At 38.3% G+C, this 23,653-nt stretch overlaps 1 protein-coding gene across 1 annotated transcript; it reads left to right on the forward strand.

Moving 5' to 3' along the window:
- The first annotated feature begins 5,972 nt into the window (after positions 1–5,972).
- LOC113684437 (polycystin family receptor for egg jelly) lies at positions 5,973–22,785 on the forward strand. Its single transcript, XM_089212297.1, is given in 18 exon segments — positions 5,973–6,048; positions 6,412–6,489; positions 6,623–6,745; positions 8,891–9,094; positions 9,564–9,644; positions 10,331–10,441; positions 10,777–10,884; positions 11,059–11,851; positions 12,833–13,421; positions 13,800–13,985; positions 14,360–14,485; positions 14,672–14,866; positions 15,465–15,725; positions 16,077–16,787; positions 17,440–17,673; positions 18,220–19,518; positions 20,039–20,207; positions 20,607–22,785. Coding segments are annotated over 18 exon segments (7,056 nt in total). The 3' UTR covers positions 22,319–22,785.
- The last annotated feature ends 868 nt before the right edge of the window (positions 22,786–23,653 follow it).

Raw genomic sequence — 23,653 nt, forward strand, 5'->3', positions numbered from 1 at the left:
GATCCCCATGCATTGTATAGTTTTACGATTGATTTTCAGTTGGTGTCACTCCTGGTGAACTTAGAGTTAGGGGACTGAATCTACCATCTGGATATCTCTTGATTTCTTGCAAAGCATCGCAGCATGAATACTTACGTTTCACATACTTGTAAATTATTGAGGAGATTGTTCTAGGGATTTTTACCGTGAAAAGGAGAAATTTCAGGTAAACCGAATGGAGGCGTGTTAACAACAAATGATGTGAAGTCGCGATGTTTCCGAAACTGCTGAAAAAAATTTCGCCATTCAGTTCTATAGTAAGTAGACCTTTTTATTGTGCTGAAATTCATCATTGGACAACAGGAAATTTCAGTTATAGATTACCCCGGGCAATTCTTTTTCGACTTAGATTGATTTTATATCAACGAACAGCAATAATAGCTCAAATAAATGCTTTAACATTGCATATTAGGGTATTTGAAAGGCACCGAACTTAGATCAAATCGTACTTATAATATACTATAATATCCTTTCTAAGCCACTGAAAGATGAAAACCTTTACCACAGTCGTTATCTTTGAGTATAAATGAATACAATGCAGTTGATTATGAGATACACTTTTAATCTCGGTTACCAAAAGTCATTTGCAAGGCAAAGATTCAAATTTTCTCATCACAAACTAGGAGTGATATTGCATGCTTCAACCTTTCTGAGTTTTTCGTATTTATTCGATATTTAATCAGTATTTCTTGGATAATTTGTAACAGCATAAAAAATGAAAATGAAATGTAGGAAAACTACCCATCATTTAAGCTCGGAGCAGCCTTAAAATGAGACCAGGGTAAAATTTTCCACAAAGTGGAGAAGAAGTCGTCGTTAGAGTCAAGAAACGGAATTTTTTGACAGTGGAATGTTACTGGTATGGTTTATTCAAATCTACTCGTCAGATTTTTCGTAATTTTTATTTGCTGTAAGGCTTTCGCAATAGCATAAGTCAATATCCCGTCTTTGATAACATCTATGGGGAGGTTTCTCAGCTAACCCAATCAATCAGCATTTAAAGGTTATTCGTTGCAGGAATTTTTAGCTGTACGTAACCTATTATCCATAGTCCCATTCAAAACTAGATGCAATCCATATATCTGCGAGTTAGACTTGAAAAGAATTCCTCACAGATGATAACTTCAGCTCAGGTTACCTAAACGTCACTTGCTGTCTCTGACAACAGACCTTCTCAGGCCTACCCTCAACTGGACGATCAGACTACATGATCAACTGTTAACCTTAGACCGGGTTGTTCAAAGCTGGGTCAAGATAACCCAGGGTCAGTGTGAATCCTGATTTCTGATCTGTAAGCTTTAAAAGAAACTTTAGTATAACCCTTTTTCCCACAATTTCATGATTGGATGCTCCCGAAAGAGGCTTGACAATAAAGGAACCCGGAATAAAATATAACTCTGGGTTGGTGATAATCGGCCTTTGAACAGTAAGGCCCAGAAAAGCATTTACTCTAAAAGAAATCCATTGCTCGGCGATAAATTCTTATTAATAAATTTCAATCCATGTGAATTATTTGTGACAGATTCTCCTGTATCTGCTGACGGCATTTTTACTCCATCATGGCGGCGTTAGCATTATGATTTGGCCATATGGTAAGGAGGATTTAATTTCGCTAGTCATAATAACATTACATAGAAAGCTGTTTGAGTGTTGCCAATCGAAACCAACGCGAACACAACTACCGATCTGAAAAAAAAAAAGCGAGATATCCCAAGGATCTAACGAAAATCCAAGAAAAATCAAATCACTTGGTTGTGATTGGAATAAATGTTGTTGCCTGGCTTCGAATTGATCAAGAATTTGATTGGCTGCCAAGGTGGTTGAACTTTTCTAGATCCATCATCGCTTTTTCGCTGCCATTTTATCACAGATGGATTTAGTTAGAGTTGATACGATGGAAACGTACGTTTTTGTGATTAAACATGAAATATTTAATAAAATCTACCGATAAACCTCCCACCTTACGTAAGGCTTATTGTGAAATTGACATCGCGCAATGATCTCAAAGTATCACAAAACTTTTGTTTGAGATAAACTAAAAATCGTCAGGAAATTTAAGTGTGTACAGCCTGTTTTGGTACTTGTTAACGTTTCTGATGAAAAAAATTACGACAGCTGAAAATATACATCCTCAAAGGAGAGAAGTCGTTGTCAGCGGAAATGAAGATTGTTTTTATCGAGCTCTTGCTCTTTGGAGGGTGAAACAAGCGATGAGAAGCATAAGGAGATCAGTAAGTCGAGTCCCAGTTTGTTTCAGAAAAATCCGAAGGATTTCGAGCTGCTAATCTGCTATTTTCAACTTCTTCAACGCTAAATTTTCTAGAGTAATTTTCCTCGGCTGATCTAACTGACTAATTATGGTAGTTTACTGTTACTGCCAAATTACGTTGTAATTTACCTTCCCTTCGTAATGTTGGATCGTTATCATTAACCTTAAACTTGGAAGTGTCACTGATAATAGATCGATACTGCCAAATTCCTTCCAATGCTACGCTCAATAACCAATGCATCCGACGGAATCACCTCGTGGCGTCTTGTTCTCTGGGAGGTCTTTTTCCCGAGAAGCTGTATCATCTGGATATTTCAAACAAAAAGGGACGCTTATTACTTAACGGATTATTTCAAAAAGCAAGCTGTCCCTCGACTGCAAACTAGATGCTAAATGATTAGCCTTGGGTATAGCGGTGCCTCTGGAAAAATCCACTCTGCAACCGTGGTAAAAGTTAAGCTAATGCGAGAGATACAGCATACACGGGAAACGAGCTTGATGAGAGCAACTCATTTAGTTTCACTATTAAAGTTGAAATCTTAAGATTAGTCTCTTTTGTAGGAGGTGGTGGTGTTGTTAATGAAAAATTGTTATCTTTATTTATCGCAGAATGCTACGTTCATGACAAAATAAACGAGCCCAACCGCTCAGTCTCCTTCAATTCGAGCAGTACTGAGACAGTCTGTATCAAAGAACATTTTACCCCTGGTCGGTGGATTCGCTTCACAGGCAGCGGTGGAGCTGCCATTCCTAATAACCCGCCACAGCCACACCAATGCGGAACAATTAATCCGGGCTGGATTGATGGAGGCCATCCTAGTGAGAGTGAAGGGGTTGTGAATCGACAGCTTTGCTTTGTTAATGGGACTAACGATTGCGAATTTGACTCGTACGAAATTTCAATTCGAAATTGTGGCAAGTATTATGTTTACAGACCACCAAACATAACAGGGTGTTCTCTGAGACTTTGCACTGGTACGTATGTGTGTTCACACAAATATTAATTCAAATAGGTTTTGTTCTGAGTTTTATGATGTTATTATAATAAATTATTTTATAGTTTACAATCATCCCTAAATTCTTGAGAAATTCGATAAACAGAAAACAGAAATGGAAAACTATGCTTATTCATACAGTTAAACCTGTATAAACGGCTACTAAAGGGGAATGACCGCTTAATAAGGTGCCGCTTAATACAGGTTCAACTGTATATCATGTAATTGTTTCCAGCCTGATTCCAGCATAAGCATAATTTTCACCTTCTTGATTGGCTTCAGAGCGTAGAGTGGCTGGAATATAGAGCATAGAGAGGTCGTTATGAAAAAGTAACTCATCGAGATGAAATCATTGAACGCTCAAACTAACGAGTGGCTTGAACAACAGCCACCCAAGTTCGACTAAATCCATTGTTCTAGAGAGATGATGTATCTCGATGGGGGCGAAAGGAGAGACGGTCTGACGTCTAAAAGCAAAAGTTTTTAAACTGCAGCTTATTTCATTACTTATCACAATTTCTGTCACTCTGAGTAACTCCCTTTTGCATCCTTTTGCATGTTAAATGGTTCAAATGCAAGCAAAGATGTTCAACTACGATTAAGTAAAAGCAACAGCTTCAGTTGTTTCGAAAAACATCAAACGAGCAGCCAAAAAACTGACAGTATCAGAACAGAGTTGTTGATGTTTTCAGAGTTGTTGATGTCATTTCAATCAAGACAAGAGAGCAGCCTGTCTTGATTGAAATGACCTCAAACAACATTATCAATGTAACATCTTGAGAGAAGTTAAAAAATCCCGTTATTATCTAAACTTATTTATCAATTTGGCACAGAAATCCTCGACGAGTGCTTTTATAAACCTGTTGGTGTTGCCAGTTCCACTATCATCCCTGACAGTCAGATGACAGCTTCACTAGTTCGGTTGAGAATCAAACAATACGGTGCCATGTATGGAAGACTTTTCAATGTGTCAGGTATTGGATGGTGTGCAGGGTACAACAATATAAGCGACTGGCTCCAGGTTGACTTTGGTAAAGAGTTTTACGTGGGTGCTGTTGCTACCCAGGGAGGCCGGTTTGGTTTTATTACAGATTTTAAGCTGCTCTACTCTAACGATGAAGGAACATGGCAAACGTACCAGAATGGAAATGGTGAAGAATTGGTAATTTGAATGAGCATTTGACGAGTTTCCGATTAACTGTCGAAAGTAAACCCTGTGTCAGTTCCAGAAAACTCTACCCAATCCCTCATGCATCATATAAGGTCCTAAACTGGAGCCAAAAATGACCAGGCCACGCGCCGTATAATTAAGTTGATTGAGATTTGCTATTGCTTTGAATTTCCCTGTTTGGCATTGTGATAACTGTGGGTAACGAATTATTTTAAAAAACACTTCTACCTGTTCTTTCGGGTTACATGGCTTGCTCTGGGAAGTCACGAGGGATCTTTCACAGAAGTGGAAGATATACAAATTGGTTATGATGGGAAGCAACCAACTCATCAAACTATGAATAACTGACCCCCAACAACTGATCAATAATGATAACTCTTTCAATAAACTTAGTGTTCACGTTACGGCGAGTAACTCATGTACTAACAAAAAACTGCATAACCCCACATCAACCATTTCATTGTTATATTAACTTTTAGATGTTAAAGGTGTTTTGTAAATTGACTCCGGACGATAATCCAAATTGCATCACTGAACCAAACACAGAAAAAAATTTTATTCTCCAATCGTAATACCTTGATATGTTTCTCAGTCGAGAGAGACTGCTTAGATCACATTAAAGTGCGCGTGGCATTTTTTCCTCATTTTACTCAGGAATTCCACAGAGAAAAGGGCTTCGGTGTGGACCGCCATAAGCTACCAATACCAGTGGTTGCAAGATACATTCGCTTCAAACCAACCAAGCATATATTATGGGTCTGCTTGAGAGTAGAGGTTTATGGAATCTTCAAAGGCGAGTTGATACTCAACAAACATGATAAATGAATTCTAAACGGCTATAGAGCTGTTTCGAGAGTAAAAGTGAACGCGACAACCCCGGAAGGTATTGTGAGAGGTTTTCAGGTCAATGTTCCTTGACTTCAGGATTTCAGGGAAATCTGAGAAATATTCGCTGTAAGAAAGAGGCACTGCGGGTTTGATGAACTTACTTGTTTATTTCACCTATTAAAATTTGTTGATTACCGGATACTCAGATTACCTTCGAGATTGTCGCGTGCACTTTTATCCCTTTTTTTCCGACAAATTTTCTCGAAACAGCCGCATGTATTCATAGAGAAACTCCCAGAAAGTGTTTGAAATTTGGTTTACAACGATGTAACTCAGTTTAAACTTTTTCCCCTTCATAGATAGTTACAATTCTGGATGCCATCCTTGTGTGTATAGAGAACTTAATGAGGCCTACAGATATTGGGGTTATATGAACCATACCTATCTAGGCTGTGATAGGGATACGCTTGAAAATGGCCAATGGTACCGTTTCACTGGAGACGCCGGTGCAATGATGGCGACCTACTGCATTCCGCATTTAAGTTGCAACGCCCACATGGCCGGCTGGATTAATGGAAGCCTCCCTTTTTTTTTTAGCCCACCAGTGTCGTCAACGGTATGTTTTCATTGGAACCAAAACTGCTGTTATATCTCTTATCGAGCTGAGATAATGAACTGTTGGGGATTCTACGTTTATAAGTTACAAAAGCCGAGTGACAGTCGTGCTCGTCATTGCGGTGTCAAATGTAAGTCTTTTTCGTCTATTATTGTATTTTTTGGAAGAAATTACACATAGATTACACGGTTCCTTATTATGTTATGGTTTATTCTCTTAACGATTCTACCACAACACTTCGGGTAACTCCCACTCACAGCTCATAGCTTATTCGAAAAGGACACACTCTAAAACACCCGTGAATGTGTAAGCACGTGAAACAATGGCATATATGAGTCAATTAAACACGTACCGCATAAAGTTTGTTTATTAATGTACAGATTGACGAAATCACTTTTAAATGTCAATCAAATTAATAATAATTAACGCATCGTAACTCCTGGCGAAAGATAATCAACAATAATTAAGAAAATTTATTCAACGTTGTTTACAGATAAAAATGATGCATGTCAAGTTACGGATGGTTTCGCAAAGTGTTGTCGAGATGGTTATGAAGGAAATCCGTGCAGCGGTGAGTGTATTTATGGAAACTGAGTTATCTTTGTTAAATAAGGAAAATTTTGAGACATTTCTTAAAACTTGAACTCAAACCTCTCGCCCTAACTTAATCATCGTGAATGTTCAAATGATCTTTATCTTGACAGATATCGACGAGTGTTCAACGAAGACCCACAACTGTAACTTAAATGCAAATTGCACCAATACTGACGGTTCTTTTAAATGTGTCTGCAAGGAGGGTTACACCGGTGATGGAAAGTCATGCAGCGGTAAGACTCACGAATTTTATCGGTGGACTAACTGGGAGAGGTACAGTACATAACCTGACTCAATCACGTGAAGAATTCACAAGAACAAGGAATAAAACAAAACAGCAATTAATAAATGAATGAGTGTCTAAACAAATAGTTTTCAAATATCTCCAAGGGGAAATATTTTTTGTCACTTCTTTCACCTCTTTCTTATTGTTGAGTATGCGAATAATTTTAAAATCGTAATAAGAGAAGGAAAAAGGCGTATTTTTGAAAAATATAAAAATGTTGTCTTTGAAAGTTATGGCAAGGAAGAAGACCTTATGCGATCACCAACTGGTTTCTTAAATTTACATTTCAGTAGTAAAGGAACTATTGAACACATTTTTCTAAGTTAACCCCGGACAAAAGTGAAGGCTCAGGTTCACCCTTACACATGACCTTTGTATCTTAATCCTAAAGTCTTACTGGGATAAAAATGTGTTTCACTGGATTGTCCTGATATCGGAATTAATCTAACATTATTGAAGAGTATGCGACTACTTTTGAATCGCAGCAAAACAAGAATGACCTTTTTTTTTTGTAAGCCATAAAAATATTGTTCCGATGAATGCCATTCATGCTATCTTCTTAGTCTCTGTAAGAATCCCCAACATTTTGGGAAATTATTATTATAGACATGTCTTCAATTTTACATGCAGTTAGGCATTCAGGAGTGATGCACAAAACTGTTGTCTTAAAGGTTGTAGCAGTCTCGTTCTAATGGTAACGAAGACTGCTTGTTTGCAGCCTGGGTCCTCATTTTCATAGAAAAACATCGCCAAAAGTGTAAAATATTTATTTCTCTATCTCAGGCTCGATACAATGTTATAAATTGGTACCACTACCATACGTAGTAATATCATTCATCTTTACTCTGATGCATCCAGTTTTCCTTGAGAGTGAATATGAGTGTGCTAATCGATTACTTTTTTGATGTAGGGGAAAACGTTTATCTAAGTTTCTCCAAAAGGAGATGGAATTTAGCACCTAGTCAATTGTAATAGTCTAGTTTTTAAATATGCAAAGCTCTTTGCAGGAAAGCCTTTTTTTCATAGGGGCAATTTGCGAACGAAACAAACCAATCAGATATTGCATATTTTGGCAATTTTTATATCTACTGTTCTTAACAACAAAAGTTTCGGGCAAATGCAATGGCTTTAGAAGAATCTTATCTCACGAGCAGCATCCCTAAGAGAATTATCGTCTCTGACTGTCATTTTTTAAAAGAAATTGATCAGTTTTTATGGAGGACTACTTGAGAGGTAACTACAAACACATACCTCAAATCCTGTGGATATCTGAGTGCTGCACTTTCTTTCATGGGAATTTTAGCAATTTTAAATACTCTGACCATACAATGCTATACTTCTATGTCATTTGTAACATGTTAGAGCCAGCTGATTTACACGAAACTATCCTAACATCGATCCTTTGTCAATAAACATATACTCTATACATCACGATGGCGTGACGCTGAATTTCTTTATAAAGTTTGCATTGGTCGCTCCGAAAAAGACAAAAACGGATATTTTTTCGATATTTCAGCGGATTTCTGCGCATTCTAAAGTAAGAGAGCAAACAACACACACACACACACACAAAAATCTTGAAAACCAAGCCTGAACACTCATAAGCTGAATGACGTTTGTGCATGCGTTTGTCTTTGGCGCGGAAAACGGAGTGTTAATCGTTTATATGTTTGATTTTTCGTTTTGTTGCTTTGAGACAATGTTTCTCTTGCTGCTCTTCTTTTCATAACAACCTAAATAAATTAAAACTTGTCAGCGGCAGTTACTACATTTAAAAATCAGTAGCAAATCGGCTGTCAGGGCATATTTGTGCATCCTCTTGAGTGCCCAACTACATGCAAAGTTTGAAGGGGGATTGAAAATGCTCATTCCTCAAGATATTTAGTTCTTACTGAGACTAGTTCTTCAATCATTTTAAGTTCTAGGAATTGCTCACCGAACTCTATTTCATACCTTAGATTAGAAATGAACTCTTATAACTTCTATCATCAAGTTAAATGTTACGACCATTTATAGGCATCATCAAAAGTGCGATTAAGTTATAGGGTTCTCTTGTCATGAAATTTACTTAAAGTATTTCAACTTGAAACAGATTTTATGCCAGCTGAGTGTACGGGGTACGTAGAACTAAATGAGGCTGAGAGATATTGGAAACAGTCCACAGGCAATTTTTCCTGTGATAACCTTATTGAAAGCGGTAAATGGTACCGTTTCACCGGGGCCGCTGGTAGAATGATGGCGACCTACTGTATTCCAAAGGGAAGTTGTAATAGCAGGGCAGTCGGCTGGATTGACGGTAACCATCCTTCTGAGGCTTACCAATTGGTGTCGGCAACTGTATGTTTTCACTGGAATTCAAACTGCTGTGCATGGTCACGTCCAGTTCAGATACGAAATTGCAGTGGATACTATATTTATAGGTTACAAAAAACGGTCTTTTGCCTAAATCGTTACTGCGGTGTAAACGGTATGTACCTTTTTTTTTTACGTAAGTTGCATAACTTCAGTATTCTCCTGTTAACCCACATAGGGGGTTTATGTGCATAAGAAAATAGATTAAGTTGAAAAATGGGAATTTTCTAAAGCGATTATAGAACTAATATAAGAACTAATGGCGCACGATTAAATTTGATTTTTCTCGTATTTTGCTCCAGATGTAAAATGAAATCCAACATTTTTTTCCTCTTACAAAACCTTAGGGTTAGGGTTTGGTGGATAATCTCACAACACTATTCTGGTACATTTTTTTAAAATGAAATTTTTAGACGAAAGTGACGCATGTCGCGTATCTGGTGGTTCCTCTAAGTGTCCATGTCAAGATGGTTATGAAGGAGATCCGTGCAGGGGTGAGTGTCAGAGCAAGTTAGAGTTGTTTAAGACTCGCATCTTCCATAAGAGATGTTTAATGTTTGATCAGTTTTGACATAGACTAAAACATTGGTAGAATTCGTTTATTTCTGTAAATGTGAGGGAATAGCTCATGCCTTCTTTGTTTCTGAACTCAATCATTGTAATACCATCCTTCACTAGCTTCCTAAATCACAACTAGATTAGTTACAAGGTGTCCCAAACATTGCAAAAATACTGGTAAATGGATCTAAGAAATGCGACCGTACATGCGTGAATCAATTTCTCTTGTGCTTCGTAACCTTAACTGGCTAGCGGTTCACTGACGTATCGGTTGCAAAATGCTTTCGATGACATTTAAGAGGCTGGCGGTTCACTAACGTATCGGTTACAAAATGCTTTCGATGACTTTTAAAGAGTGAAATAAAGAGTCTCCTGTCTACAAGTCGGCGGGTAATTTATCTATACCACCGAAAAAGACCTATGAGATCTTCCCAGAAGCTGCAACAACTTCTTAGTTACTGATTGATCTCGTAAACACATGCGAATATGTCTTTTTATATTGCTTTTACCGCAGTCTAAATCATACCAACCGATAAAACTAACTACTTTAAATTTTTGTTGATCCGTTTTGATAACGAGACTGCATGGTAGAAAAGTGAAAAAAACTGGTTTCTACCAATAGATCTGGACGAATGTGTAAGCGAAGACCATGACTGCCATAAATATGGTGTTTGTCATAATTAGATCGGATCCTATACTTGTCACTGTCAGTTTGGATATGTAGGAAATAGAAAAAAATTGCAAAAAAATATTTTAACATTCGCATCTTCCATTAGAGATGTTTGATGTTTGATCAGTTTTTTCATAGGCTAAAAACTTGATCTTCAGCTATGGGTTCGTTGTACGGTTTCCCCACTATGTGGCCCCTCTTTGTGAGCTTTGACAGTCCAGTGGGATCTGTTAAGCAAATTTTTTCTCAGGATTTTTTGTCGGTTCAGAGACGCTCTGATATAACCGCACACATCTTTTCAACCACAGTTTTCCCCTTTTCATGTACCGGTGTACATCTGCTGTTAAAAATACTAATTTTCTTCCCTATGTTTCACACGATTGTATTGAATTGTTTGTATGTCATTGTAGCTTGTCCAAAACATTCCGTATGCATCGAGGCATCACTTAACGTTCATGGTTTCTGGTGTAAACACTTTTACCCAGGAGATCCAGAAGTTGATCCATGCAGAAGACAAACAGAAAGTAATACATGGGAGAAAGTAGACTAACTTATTGAATCAGAGTATATTTTATCCTTCAACGATGAATTGCGTCTCAACAGCTTTTTGATTTAATGAAATAGAGGACTCCAAACGAAATTGGGAATTCCAGTTATAACTTCTTTTTCTCCATTTTCAGGCGATCTGAGAAATATTGATAATTCAATAGAGATTTCAATTCATGGTATTAATACACAACCAAGCAGCCCAATGAAGTTCACACGAGACCAAACAAGAACACTGGTTGCATCTTTAAAGACGGAGAACTTTCTTGCGCAACAGGCCTCGTTCTCCTGGAAAATAAGCCAGATCTCGCTGTCACCTTTTAACATTTCTGATCAACCGGAGTTGCTCGTGCTCGATACTCTCGAGTTGAACATACGGCCAAACTTGCTGTCGACAGGGCTTAAACTTGTAACATTTGAGCTGCGAGGAATATTTGGAGCTGAGCTGACAGCTCGAGACTTTGCTTTCATCGAAGTTCTTAATTCGGCACTGAAAGTTTCCATTGCGGGAGGAAGTGAAGTTTTTCGATCCATAGATAAGCCAATTTTATTGGATGCCAGTGCTTCGTATGACACCAACCCTAGTGCTGGCAGTTCCTCGGGAGTGAACTATGATTGGTCTTGCTTAAAAATAACACAATCTAACGTTTCCAGAAATTATACACCAGTGTCTAACGCCACTAAACGAGGCTCAGATGGCATATCCGACACACTCGTCCGTGCGGCTGCAAATGGAACCCTCTTTCAGTTGCCAGACGATGTCTTTCTTCAGGGCAAGGATGAAGCCATAGTGACCTTAGATACCAAAAGACTCGTCAGCAATCAAGCTTACTATGTGGTTCTGACGGTAACCAAGGATATCCGCGTAGCAAGTGGCATACAGATTGTCCATGTTGGCGACAAAGATGTACTCGACATTCGTATTTTGTAAGTATAGTATGTAGATGCAAAGTCGTTGATGGTAAAAGAAGCCCGGCTGGAATCCTTACAATCCAAGACTAGAGCAGTTTCTTTCCTAATCTTAGTGCTCAGAACAAACAACAACAAATAGTTTTAATTCTAATAGTTTATGGATACAAAGAAGTTAATGATTACCACTTGTAGATGCAGAGCTGAAATATTTAGTATCTTACATAAACTGTCCTCTTCCTCGTTTTCGGTGCCGATAATGAACAACGTCGAATAGATTGAAATCTGTTGATCTCCATGCAATCCCGAGAGATATATTTAATCATTATTAATTCAACTCACTTTCCTGATCGGCCGAAAGCGTACAGTGAATTTTCGAATCAGCGCCTGGGACGTCATCTAGGTGCAGATTGTTCAATATCATGTCAAGGTCACTCAAGGTCATAGGCAATCATGTCATGTATGACCGCGATGCATGATTTCTAAGGGAAATCATGTCTAGCAGGCGCACTTTGTGTTGCTTGCCAAGCAAAAGCATATTTTATTTTTGTTCAAGGTATGATGAAACAATCATTAGCTTTGGTTTCTGAGATATCCAGAATGATTAAGGTCTCGGTAAGGATTATCTGGCTCAGCCTTTGGCTTCGGCTGATAACCTTGATTATTCTGTATATAACAAAAACTTCATCCATTCGTTATTTATTATTTGTCATAAGAAGGTTGAAAACAACATCCCTCTCTCATCAATGGCTTTCCAACTTAGACACAAATGTCCAATTGGTTATGTTGCAATGAAAGTAAATACAGACAAAAGTATAAGCACTTATTTGATAAAAGGGCGGCGTAGTTGTGTATTTAATACTACTACTTCTTCATCAAAGACACTAACAATGACATAAATTCGTTTCCTCGCAAATGCGAACCATCTTAACGGAATGTATAAGGACGAATACAGACGATTTGATGAGCACAGGATCACTTCTTATTTTCTTTGCACAGGTGCACTATGAACTGTGACTCACCAGCCAGTGCATCATCTCGCATCTCCCTAAGAACCGACTGCAATTCAATTCGTTGTCCTATGTCCCTCAAGTATAAATGGAGCCTGCTGAAAAAGGATGAAAACAGTTCTCACCCCCAATGGTCTACTCAAATAAATATAAAAAATCTCCTGGGTACAAAAGTGGATTCGAAAAACCTTGTAATTAAGGAGCAAATGCTTGAGCCCGGGTCCTCCTACAAAATCAAGGTCGACGTTCTATCTGCAAACGGATCATTTGGCTGGGCTGTATACCAATTTGACACAGTGGCAGGTCCATCAGGAGGAACATGCCATGGTGTGCAGTTGGACAGGAAAGATGTAGGATCTTGGCTAAACATTACCTGTCATGGCTGGAGAGATGAACATATGCCACTCAGCTATGAATTCTTCCGGGAATTGGAAGATGGAGAACTCGACATGCTTTCCTATGGAGTTTGGCCACATAGTGTTGTTTATATTGCGCCTATAGAAGAAGATGTAGTACGTTTTAAAGTTGCAGTTGTAAATGTTTTGGGAGCAGCATATACAACACGATTTTCTTTCAAGGTATTTATATAGTAGGTTAAGTGACTGCTTATTGATCCTGATGGCAGTTCTTAGAGAGCAATCTCGTTTGAGTATTCGCGTGAATGCGAATATGCAAAGAAAACCCATAGATCTCTTGTTTTCTGTCTTTGTTATTCACATTTTAAAACCTAGGTATTTTAAACTGTCCGTTCACGATTTCTAATGGATGCCTATCCAACTTCAGTGTAGGATTCTAATAGTACACTTGATCAGAGGACACAGAAGACAGTGAAATTGACAAGTGGTCGCACTGTTAGAAATTGCGTGAAAGCAACATTGATGTACTATTTTCGGAAATAACCTGTAAATGTCAATGTTCGACTTAGATATATCCGTTTTATTACCATTTTTTTAAAGTTGGATCAAACATCCTTGTTGACGGCAGAAGAAGTGGACCACAATGAGCTGGAGGCAAAAATTACAAAAATGGACTCTTCTTTTAGAATGAAACAAACAAATATAGCATTGCAAGAGGCAGACACACTTCTTTTCTTACTCAAAATGGTCGCACAGGAGGCTGACGAAAAAACATATCTGCTGCAAGTAAGTTCAGTACATTGAACAGGTGGCTTTAAACATAAACATGTAACTGAATTAATAAAATAAATATTGAAAAAATTTTGTAAAGGATTTTAAATTTGTCAATGAAACTCAGCTGAAAGATTTCCAATATACACATCACAAGTAAAATCGATAGGCATTTTATGCATTTTAAAATGAAGAGCATGGATACTGATCGATAACCAATAAACAAAAACCGTGACGTTTTATCTTCAAAAAAAGCGCTTCCTTTTTCTTTTCTCCCTATCAAGTTTGGCCAACGGCACGTAACTGTTAGAGGACTATAGATTAAGGTTTATTTTTCTTGGCTGTTACCTGTCTGCTTCCGTTTAACATGTCCTTTTTCCTTGCTACAGAAAAATAATTACGTTATTTCTAAGATATGTGAAGTTCCGACTGATAAACTGGAGCGGTTAGTCCAGGTTGCTTCCATGTTACAGAAAGCCACAATGGGTGACGCTCTTATCTGGAAAAATACAACGGTATGACACTGATCTCAAATTTCCTTAAGCACTTCTTCTCAGAAAGTAAAGTTTTTCGACATTCGAATTATAGCAAAGTCCACGCAAGAAGTTTTTGACAAGGAGTTAGCATAACAAAAATATATATCAACTACGTAGTAAAAAAAGTCGCACCCAAAAGCATATATTGACCTTTTTTTCTTCCAGTTCGCTGTTTTGGACAAATTCAAGGAGATGTCCATCTGGCTTTCACTGAAAAATGTACGCGAACGCAGTTCTGAAACTCGTCTTCTTCTTGAGGGAGCAAGACTGCTATTGCATTGCACCACAAATATCATGGATTCCAGCTCTAGACGACTCCTCATGGGCAGTTTGTTAGGCAACTTTGATAAAGGGGAAGAGGTATTTTAAAAAATACCATATGTTTACACACTGAAGTGAATTTTACTGTAACTAACTAATTTCTCAGAATTTTAAAGACTTAAAAATTTTCATAGAGCAAACGTGAGAAACGTATTTCTAGGAGAGGGGGTTTTACACCAACCTATTGACCCATGTCGACGAGATTTTTAAACTCGCCAGACTAATAAAAAACTAGAGTCTAGAAAACGATAGGATAAAAAGAATTAAAGGGACGAGCTCTTACTTTCTTTTTCTAAAGGAAATTAGACAGGGCGTGATTACACACTGTATCCAAACGAACAAAGCAACAACGGAGAAGACCTTCAATTCTCTTTTATCAATAAATAGAATGGTGCAGCCTAGAAATACATCAGAAAGGCCTATACCTCAGCCAAAGCATTGAAAATCGAAAATTCGAAAATCCGCTGAGCCTACAAATATGTTAATTCCTAGGTAAGAGAGAGGAAAATTGAATGTCCCATTTCCCTCTTTTTAAGTTTTAGAAATCTCCATCCCTTTGTTCCTCCTCTTCCCAAGGATTCATTCTCGTTCTATTGGTAAGGAATGAGAGTAGCATTGAAATTTCTCATAATTTTAGATAATCATGGGAAAGACAATTTCAGCCCGTTGCCAGGAGCTGACAGAAATGACAACCAACATACTGCTATCGTTGAAGTTGCCCGGAGAAGAATACAGCACCATTCGCAATGGACTTCAATCGACGATGCTCGGCAAGCATGAATCAAATGACTTGAGCCTTTTAGAAATCAGCGATGAAAAAACCAGTTTTGTAATCCCATATCTGGATAGCAGGGCATTGAAAAGTTGGGTCGGCGACACCTCTGAGGTTGGGGTAGAGGTTTGTAACTTTTTCAGTTAATAAATCATAAAAGTTGTCAGCCAATCATGGTATATATTTATAAATTTGCTATATGTTTTATATTTGGCATGCTCGTGGCAATGAACTTTCCTAGAATCTCTCGGTTTTCCTTATAGGGCGGTAGGATAACCGAGTGATTTCAGAAAAAGACTTGAACAAAAATGAAAGAGGCCACAGTATTTATTGTTAGCCACTTAATAATGGTTTCGCATCGTGACGCGAAATCAGTTCTAATCCTGAAATAAGAATAACATTTTTTACAACCCTGCACTGATGATAAATCTTCAACCTCATCAATTTTATTTCCACATCCTTTCCAATGTCTTGCAGATGGTGAGCTATGATTTCAACCCATATGTGACGGACAATAGCAGCAGCAGAATAAGATCAAAGGTTGTCAGCCTTGCCCTAAAGGATGGCACTGGGAGAGCTCTCAACACAGCTGACCTTCCCTCTGACATGGAAATTGACATTCCAGTAACAAATTATGCTCCCGTGAACAGCACTCGATCGAATCATTTCTTGAATCCTGGTAGAATGCAATATCATGTGATAACCGTTCGTGAGGTCAACACTACCGTAAAATTGACCATTATAATAAAAGCAACAGCTTCTATTACTGTCTATGCAAAATTCGCTGAAAAGCCAACAGAGATTTCCTACGACGAGGTGATTCACTTATCCAAGGAGAAAACATCTGTTAACCCCGATTGTGAATTAGAAGAGAATTGCTCTCATAGTATCGTCGTTAAGGGTAAATATGCGGGTAAATATTACGTTGGCTTATTGGAGAACAGTGAATCTCGAAAAGGATTTCCTCCGTCAAGAGGTAGAAGATCTATTCTTCCAGAGCGAGCGATGGAAGAGAAGTGCGTCAAGTTCAAGGATCCTCCTCCGACCGTTGCTCCTCAAGTAGAGTATGTCATTCTTGTTCCTCAGTACGACTCTGATAAGTCAGTTAACTACAGTTTACAAGTTGAGACAATATGGTGTGCATTCTGGTCTGTTGCTGAACAAAAATGGACAAATGAAGGATGCAAGGTGAACAAAAAACTTTAGATAGAATGAAACAAGTCAGTAGGTACAAAAAACGACGAAGAATTTACTTTTCAGGCCATTTAACGGAAGTTATTGAATATTGGTTTTAAGCTTTGGTTTGTTTTGGAGATGAAAAATAGCTTTATACTCACTTACTATACTCAGTATGTCAAACTTATCCTTTTCAAGACAGCACTTGTAAGAAGTGGGTGTTCTCCAGAGCCAAGATACATGGGCAATATAGCTGGCAGAAAAAAAACTTCATCATCAACTACAACGGTTACTTTTTTTATATGGGCGGATAAATAGAAACAGTAACCCAAATTATTACGTATCTAAACTATCCGTTAGCAATTTTCCTCTGAAACTACTGTGGGTGAGGTCTTGATTTACTACTTCGTTGTCTAAGATACAAAAGCTGTCATTTTTTGCCGAGAATAGAGAACTCGAGCCAATTTTTCCTTGAGCTCTGAATCGTTTTCAGAAATTCCTGTAGCAATGTCCGTGTTTACAGACTTTATAGGAGGTGAGCTATGTAACTCATTTAGCTTAATAATGAAAGTTGTTGCATTAAAGTTGTTTTCCTCTTGGACTTAAAGTAATTTAAAATTAGAACAGTAAACTAACCGCCATTAATGCTCAGACTAATTTTTAGGTTAGCCGAAAATCAAACCATTCATCTCTGAAATGTCTCTGCAATCACTTGACTGCATTTGGGGGAGATATTCTTGTTGCACCAAATACCATTGACTTTCAACTGGTCCAGCCGGCATTTCACAACGTGGATCCTGATGACCTTCTCGTCTTGATAACACTGTGTTCTACCTTTCTGCTCTACTTTCTTGTTTTGGTAAAAGCACGCAGGGCTGACAAAGTGGATGCCACAAAGGTTGGTGTCATGTCATTAAAAATTATTCGATGGCACTGGAGATACTATGAGGATACTGAATTCAAACAACGAAATGATCAAGAAAAGATCGTTACAATTGAGTTACAGTTACAGAAATCAAAGAAAAAGATCTTTAAAAAAAATGAAGCTTCCCGTCGATGTCTGATTTTGTTTTTGTTTCTTTGTGATTCGTTAATCGCATCACGCCTGCGCGGATCATTTCTTTGCTAAGAAAGCTTAACTAGTTAACAGCTAAGATTTTTGATAATTTTAATTTAATTGACCATTTAACTTTTACACTTACAGTCATTTCAGGAAAAAAACATTTAGAGATGAATAACTTCTGAAACCCTCGCTACTGTGATTCACGTCATGTTTCGATTTCTTCCACAGCTATTTTGTAATACCTTCGTTGATTAGGCAAGACGCCGAATAAAGCCTTTGTTAAGACAAGCTTAATATACAACAAACTTTGACGGTTTCTTGTACACCCGAACACTAATTGTCTGACAGTGTTTAATTTGTAACCGATCTGCCTTTCTTTAGGACAGTCCTCTTCTGCCCTTGGTAGGGCATCACGAGGGTGAATATATGTACGAGGTGTCCATAACAACTGGCAGATGGAAAAGTTGTGGTACTACTGCCAATGTATCCATGACCCTTCACGGGACTGAAAATACCAGTGACGTTATCAAATTGACATGCGGCATCCCACGTAACAGGACGCTATTTGCTCAAGGGAACACTGATAATTTCCTTCTCCGACAAGATATGCCGCTAGGCGAGATAAATTTTGTGCAGATTGGTCATGACTTTTCTGGAGAGGACCCATCTTGGTTTATCAGCGAGATTGTAGCTTTGGATTGTCAAACGGGACAGCAATGGCTGTTCAGTTGTCACCGCTGGCTTGCACTAGAAAGAGATGACGGTGAGATCACGAGGAGATTTTATGCAGATGATTTCAAAACAGATGATAAATTTAAAAGAAAATTTAGTACATTACGAAGAAATGGTTTTGCTGACGATCACTTGTGGTTATCAGTGTTTTGGAAGCAACCAAGAGATCACTTCACTCGTGTTCAGCGAGCATCCTGTTGTTGGAGTCTTCTCTTGTTGTCAATGGTAACATCCGCCATGTTTTATGAAACAGAGAATCTATCACAGAGGAAAATACAGATCGGGCCTTTTTCACTGACTCCTAGTCAGTTCTTAATCGCTTTGGAAAGTGCCTTGATTGTTCTTCCAGCAAGTCTGCTAATTGTGCTTCTGTTTCGTAAAAGCAAACCTAAGATAAACACTCAAGGAAGGAGGTATCATTTCGTGAAAAGTGAGGGAAAAGTATCGTGTACTCTCCCTCATTTTTGCGTTTACATTGCATGGTTTCTTTGTGTAAGTACTGCAATCGCTTCTGCCCTTTTCACAGTGTTTTACTCTCTCATGTGGGGAGGAGAGAAGTCGGCTCGTTGGTTAAAATCCGTGGTGCTTTCGCTGTCTGCAGACGTTATAATCTCACAGCCCATCAAGATACTTATCGTATCCGTCATTGTAGCTTCAGGGTGTGGATATGGTAGGAAGATAAGAAAGCAAGCGGAGTCAATAAATGGACACAATGAGGAACAGCTAGGTAGTGTTGTAGATCTTTCATCCATGGATGTTGACCGTGCAAGAATGTATAAGAAAAATGAGAGGAGAATGTACGCATACTTTAAGGAACTCTTGTTTTCAATGACATTCTTTGCGCTTTTATTGATTGTCAGCTATGGAGACAAAAATGATCACAGATACAAACTAAATACGGCCACGGAGCGCAGCTTCCAGTTTTCTCATAATATGGGACGCTTTAAGGTGCGTTAGCTTTTATGTTAGCAAGGCAAAAATGTCACAATATTATCTCAAGGATGGTAAGCATAAAATCACGAAATTGCAACCCTTGCGAAGGAGCCAATAGTTTCTGTAGGACCTAGAAGAAGCTGAATTTTTAAAGTTTGCTCTTTGGAATCCTCGCCATCTTTTACCACCCTTATACACCCTTAAACACTACTTCTATATTGTAAGTCTTCTCCATCAAATCTATCATTTCTCTCAAGTATGTGATGGATGTGCACCATGACTATCACAGTGATAATTCTAGACATTTTTTAAAACATGCTGACGTAAAATAGGAAGTCAGATCCATCAGATATAAGTGTTCTTGGAGTACGTCTTTCCCTTTGATTATAATACAATTTTTTAATCCTTTCCTGAAGCTCCTGGAAGCTTTTATCACACATGAGGTTATCGCAAATAGAGAATCACTTATTTAAGATTTAATTAAGATTTCGTTTTGTATGCTGATGACTATTTAAACACATTTTTAAAAAAATAGATCACCGATGCAACTCAGTTTTGGGAATGGATCGAACACATCTTTTTGCCTGCAGCTTTTGTTGACGATTGGTACAATGGACGTGAAGAAAGAGTTTCAGAATACATTGGAAATAAGCGATCGATTCTGATCGGTATGCCTCGCTTGCGGCAACTAAGGGTTAAGCAAAGTAAGTATATCATCTATAATAAAGAGATCATTGTAGTGGAATTTCTAGCTGAGATTTTGCTGTCAACTTATTTCACTGACTTTGATTATAACCACTACGTCCGAAATTCACTTTTCTGAAAAAGTGACCACGAAACTGATTGAGGACAGAATTCACACTCATCAAAACTTGAACGACTTTTAATGCTCTAATGGGAACAAATTTTGGAACAGAGAAAATAACTAAATTGAGATGGATTTTACGATATAGAAATTAATAATCAAAATTTTACAGATGAGCTCCACAAACTCACCAAAGAGGGGACTTTTAAGTCTTTTATTTGAACATGACTGTTTCAACACCTTAAAAGGTGTTGAAACAGTCATGTTCAAATAATGAAATTTTTTCTTTCCCTTGCAGATTCTTGTGAAGTTCAAGAATTGTTTAAAAACACGATCACATCTTGTTTCGATTTCTACTCCCCCACAAAGGAGGAAAAAGGAACTTGGATTTACCCTAGAAAGATGAATGGCTCCTCAGTTCTGTGCCCAGAAAATTGGGAGTATAATGCAGATAGAAGGTTTGGCGGCTTTGATTCCTGGGGTCGTTTTGCTGTTTACAGTGGTGGAGGATACATTGCTAATTTAGGCTACAATAGGCTTACAGCTAAAAGGATTATCAACGACTTGAAAGAAAACCGCTGGATCGATCGTCAGACCAGAGCTGTGCTGGTGGAGTTCTCACTGTATAATCCTCCGAGTAACCTTTTTGCAGTGATGACGTACTACTTCGAAGTCCTTCCTTCTGGATTTGCTGACACGTTCAAGAGCTATGGAATTTTGTCTCTGAGCGCAACGAACTCTTTAGCTCATAGCACTTATTTGTTGTTCGTGTTGTTGTTTGGCATTCTTCTTGTTTGCTTCTTCGTTGTCCAGTGCATCAAACTCTGCCGCCAAAAGTGTTCTTATTTCAAGTCGATGTGGAATTTGTTGGATATGTTGCAGATACTCACGGCATCATTAGCGATGTTACTGCAGTGGATGCGGACTAAGGTGGCCACAAAGACTTTCGAAAAGCTGAAAGATAACCCTTACCTTCCAGTCAGCTTCCATCGTGTCTTACTTTTGTTAGAGTTTGAAGAGGTGGCTATTTGTGTAACTACCGTGATTGCTACACTACGTCTTCTGAAATGCTTCTATTTCAATCCAAAAATAATTGTTTTTACAAGGACACTTCGTAGATTGTTTAAACCTATAGCTTCCTTTTTTATAGTGTTTTTGATTGCAGCGATGGCCCACGCGCTATTAGGGTTCATTGCCTTTGGGTCCAGTGTAGAGATGTTCGCCCAAGTGCATGACGGTATTTCCTTTCAGTTTCTAATGCTTTTGGGACAACCATTCCCAGTGGATAAGCTGAAGGAAACAAATCCTATCATAGGCAGCCTTTTCTTTTTCACTTTCTTCTTCAGCACTAGTGTAATTATTTTGAATATGTTTCTCGCCGTAATAAATGAATATTATGCGACCTCGAACGCTGACAGGGAAGGAGAAGACTATGAGCTTGCACAATTTATAGTTAAAAGAATTCTGGAGACCGTATTACGACAGAAATCTGAAAGAAACCAGAACTGGAGGAACCATGAGCTTTTCGAGCCAGATTCTTCGCCAGCGGAAAGTTCCTCTAATGGGGTTCAAAATGACGCCTTTTCACCTGAGTGGACACCAGTCATGTACCGGAGCTGCACACAGAAAATATCCAGGACAGGAGGATCCCCAGCAGGAAATAGTGAGGACTTCGTAGAGTGTTCAGTATGGGAAACATACGGACCAGAACATTTGTTAGTAAAAAGTTCCACTGCTGAAACAGGCTTTACAATTGTCAACCACAATAAATTTTCTAGTTACGTCGCCGACGCAAGACGTTATAGCATCATGACAGATTGGAATGCACTGGCCGATTACTATGACGATGACGATGGCGAAGAAGAAGACGGTGTCGATGATGATGACGAAGACGATGACGAAGGCGAAGATGATGATGATGACGATGGCGACAGCGACGACGACGACGAAGACGGAAAAGTTAACAACGACAACGATGACTATTACGACGACGAAGATGAACGGTGCTAATGAAAATATGGATAAGAAAGATCCTAAGGACTAGTAAGAAGCGTCAAAAAGCAAACTTGACTGTTTTGAGATACAGTGATGTCTCTCTGTTCTTTAATCATATCAGCGACTTGTGCCAACTTACTTATTCAATCGTCAAGTGTTTATTATGCGAAGTATAAAAGCACTTGCACAAATGAATAATGTACACGTGAAACATACAGTGGATGATGTCAACTGAATCAGTAAATAGGTCACTCCGCCATTCTCCGTAGGTGACCGCTGAATACAAGTTCGACTGCAATATTTCGGTTGCTTCGGGATTTTCATAATGAATTCATTAAGGATACCCAAGGATTTATCTTATGCTATAATAATAAGAATCTCCAGACTTTGCAATTTGATTGTCACTCATTCCGAGAAAAGGAGGACCGCAGCACTCATGATAGGGTTCAAAATTGGCCTCTCATTCTGCTCAAGGCGGTGATTCTAGCTAAAGTCTTCTACGGCTAGATGAGGGTACTAACCCGAAATGAAAATTTGGAGTCGACCGTTACAAATACAAACTACGATCATTCAGTGATGAGGATAGGAGCACCATTGAGGCGAAGTTCATGATTGTACCTTTAAGGTGCGACGATATGGGCTTGTGTCGCACGAGTACTTGCTGTTGCAAATCTAAGGGCAAGCTTTTCGTTATCTTGTAGAGGCCAATGTTTATTAATTGCTCAAGTATTATGGGCGGGTCATCAGCAAGATTAGTAGATGTAGGGACGCAGCTATGTGGCACACACAGAGCAGTTCGTATCGTCAATAAAAAAAAAAGTTTTATTAATGGAGGATCCTGTGAGACACCAGCGGTAACAAGTTTCCATACGAAAATTTGAAGTATTTTATTTTCCTATTTACTCATTTGAATTACAATTTTATTTTTTGCCGTTCGCCGTCTGTCATCTCTAATCCACATCGGTATTTTACAAAGTCCAGTTTTGTTAGTAAAACTTTAAAAGTCACTTAGAGATCAACATTGATCAATGAACATCATAATGTTTAGCGAGAAAATTTTTTTGAAGAGCAAACAAGGTTCACATATTACATTTCTGTGCTCATGCTTGACCCATCCAGAAAAATCTACGATGTGCTATGATGAAAACAAATATTCATTTTGTGAAAGCTAATATACACACATTTGGTCGACACATCTGGCTTTCACAGCGTGGGTAAAGATTGACTGAGATTGAGAACTCCAATTAAATCAAGTGTGTGAATTAACAGGTGGCTTGATTATGTGGTTCACAGAAAAAAGTTTTTCAACCCCCTCCTTTATTTTGTCTTTCCTTTACGCTATAGTAATGA

Source organism: Pocillopora damicornis, chromosome 7 (genome assembly GCF_964200805.1).
Source record: "Pocillopora damicornis chromosome 7, jaPocDami1.2, whole genome shotgun sequence".
In the NCBI taxonomy this organism is placed as follows: domain Eukaryota; kingdom Metazoa; phylum Cnidaria; class Anthozoa; order Scleractinia; family Pocilloporidae; genus Pocillopora; species Pocillopora damicornis.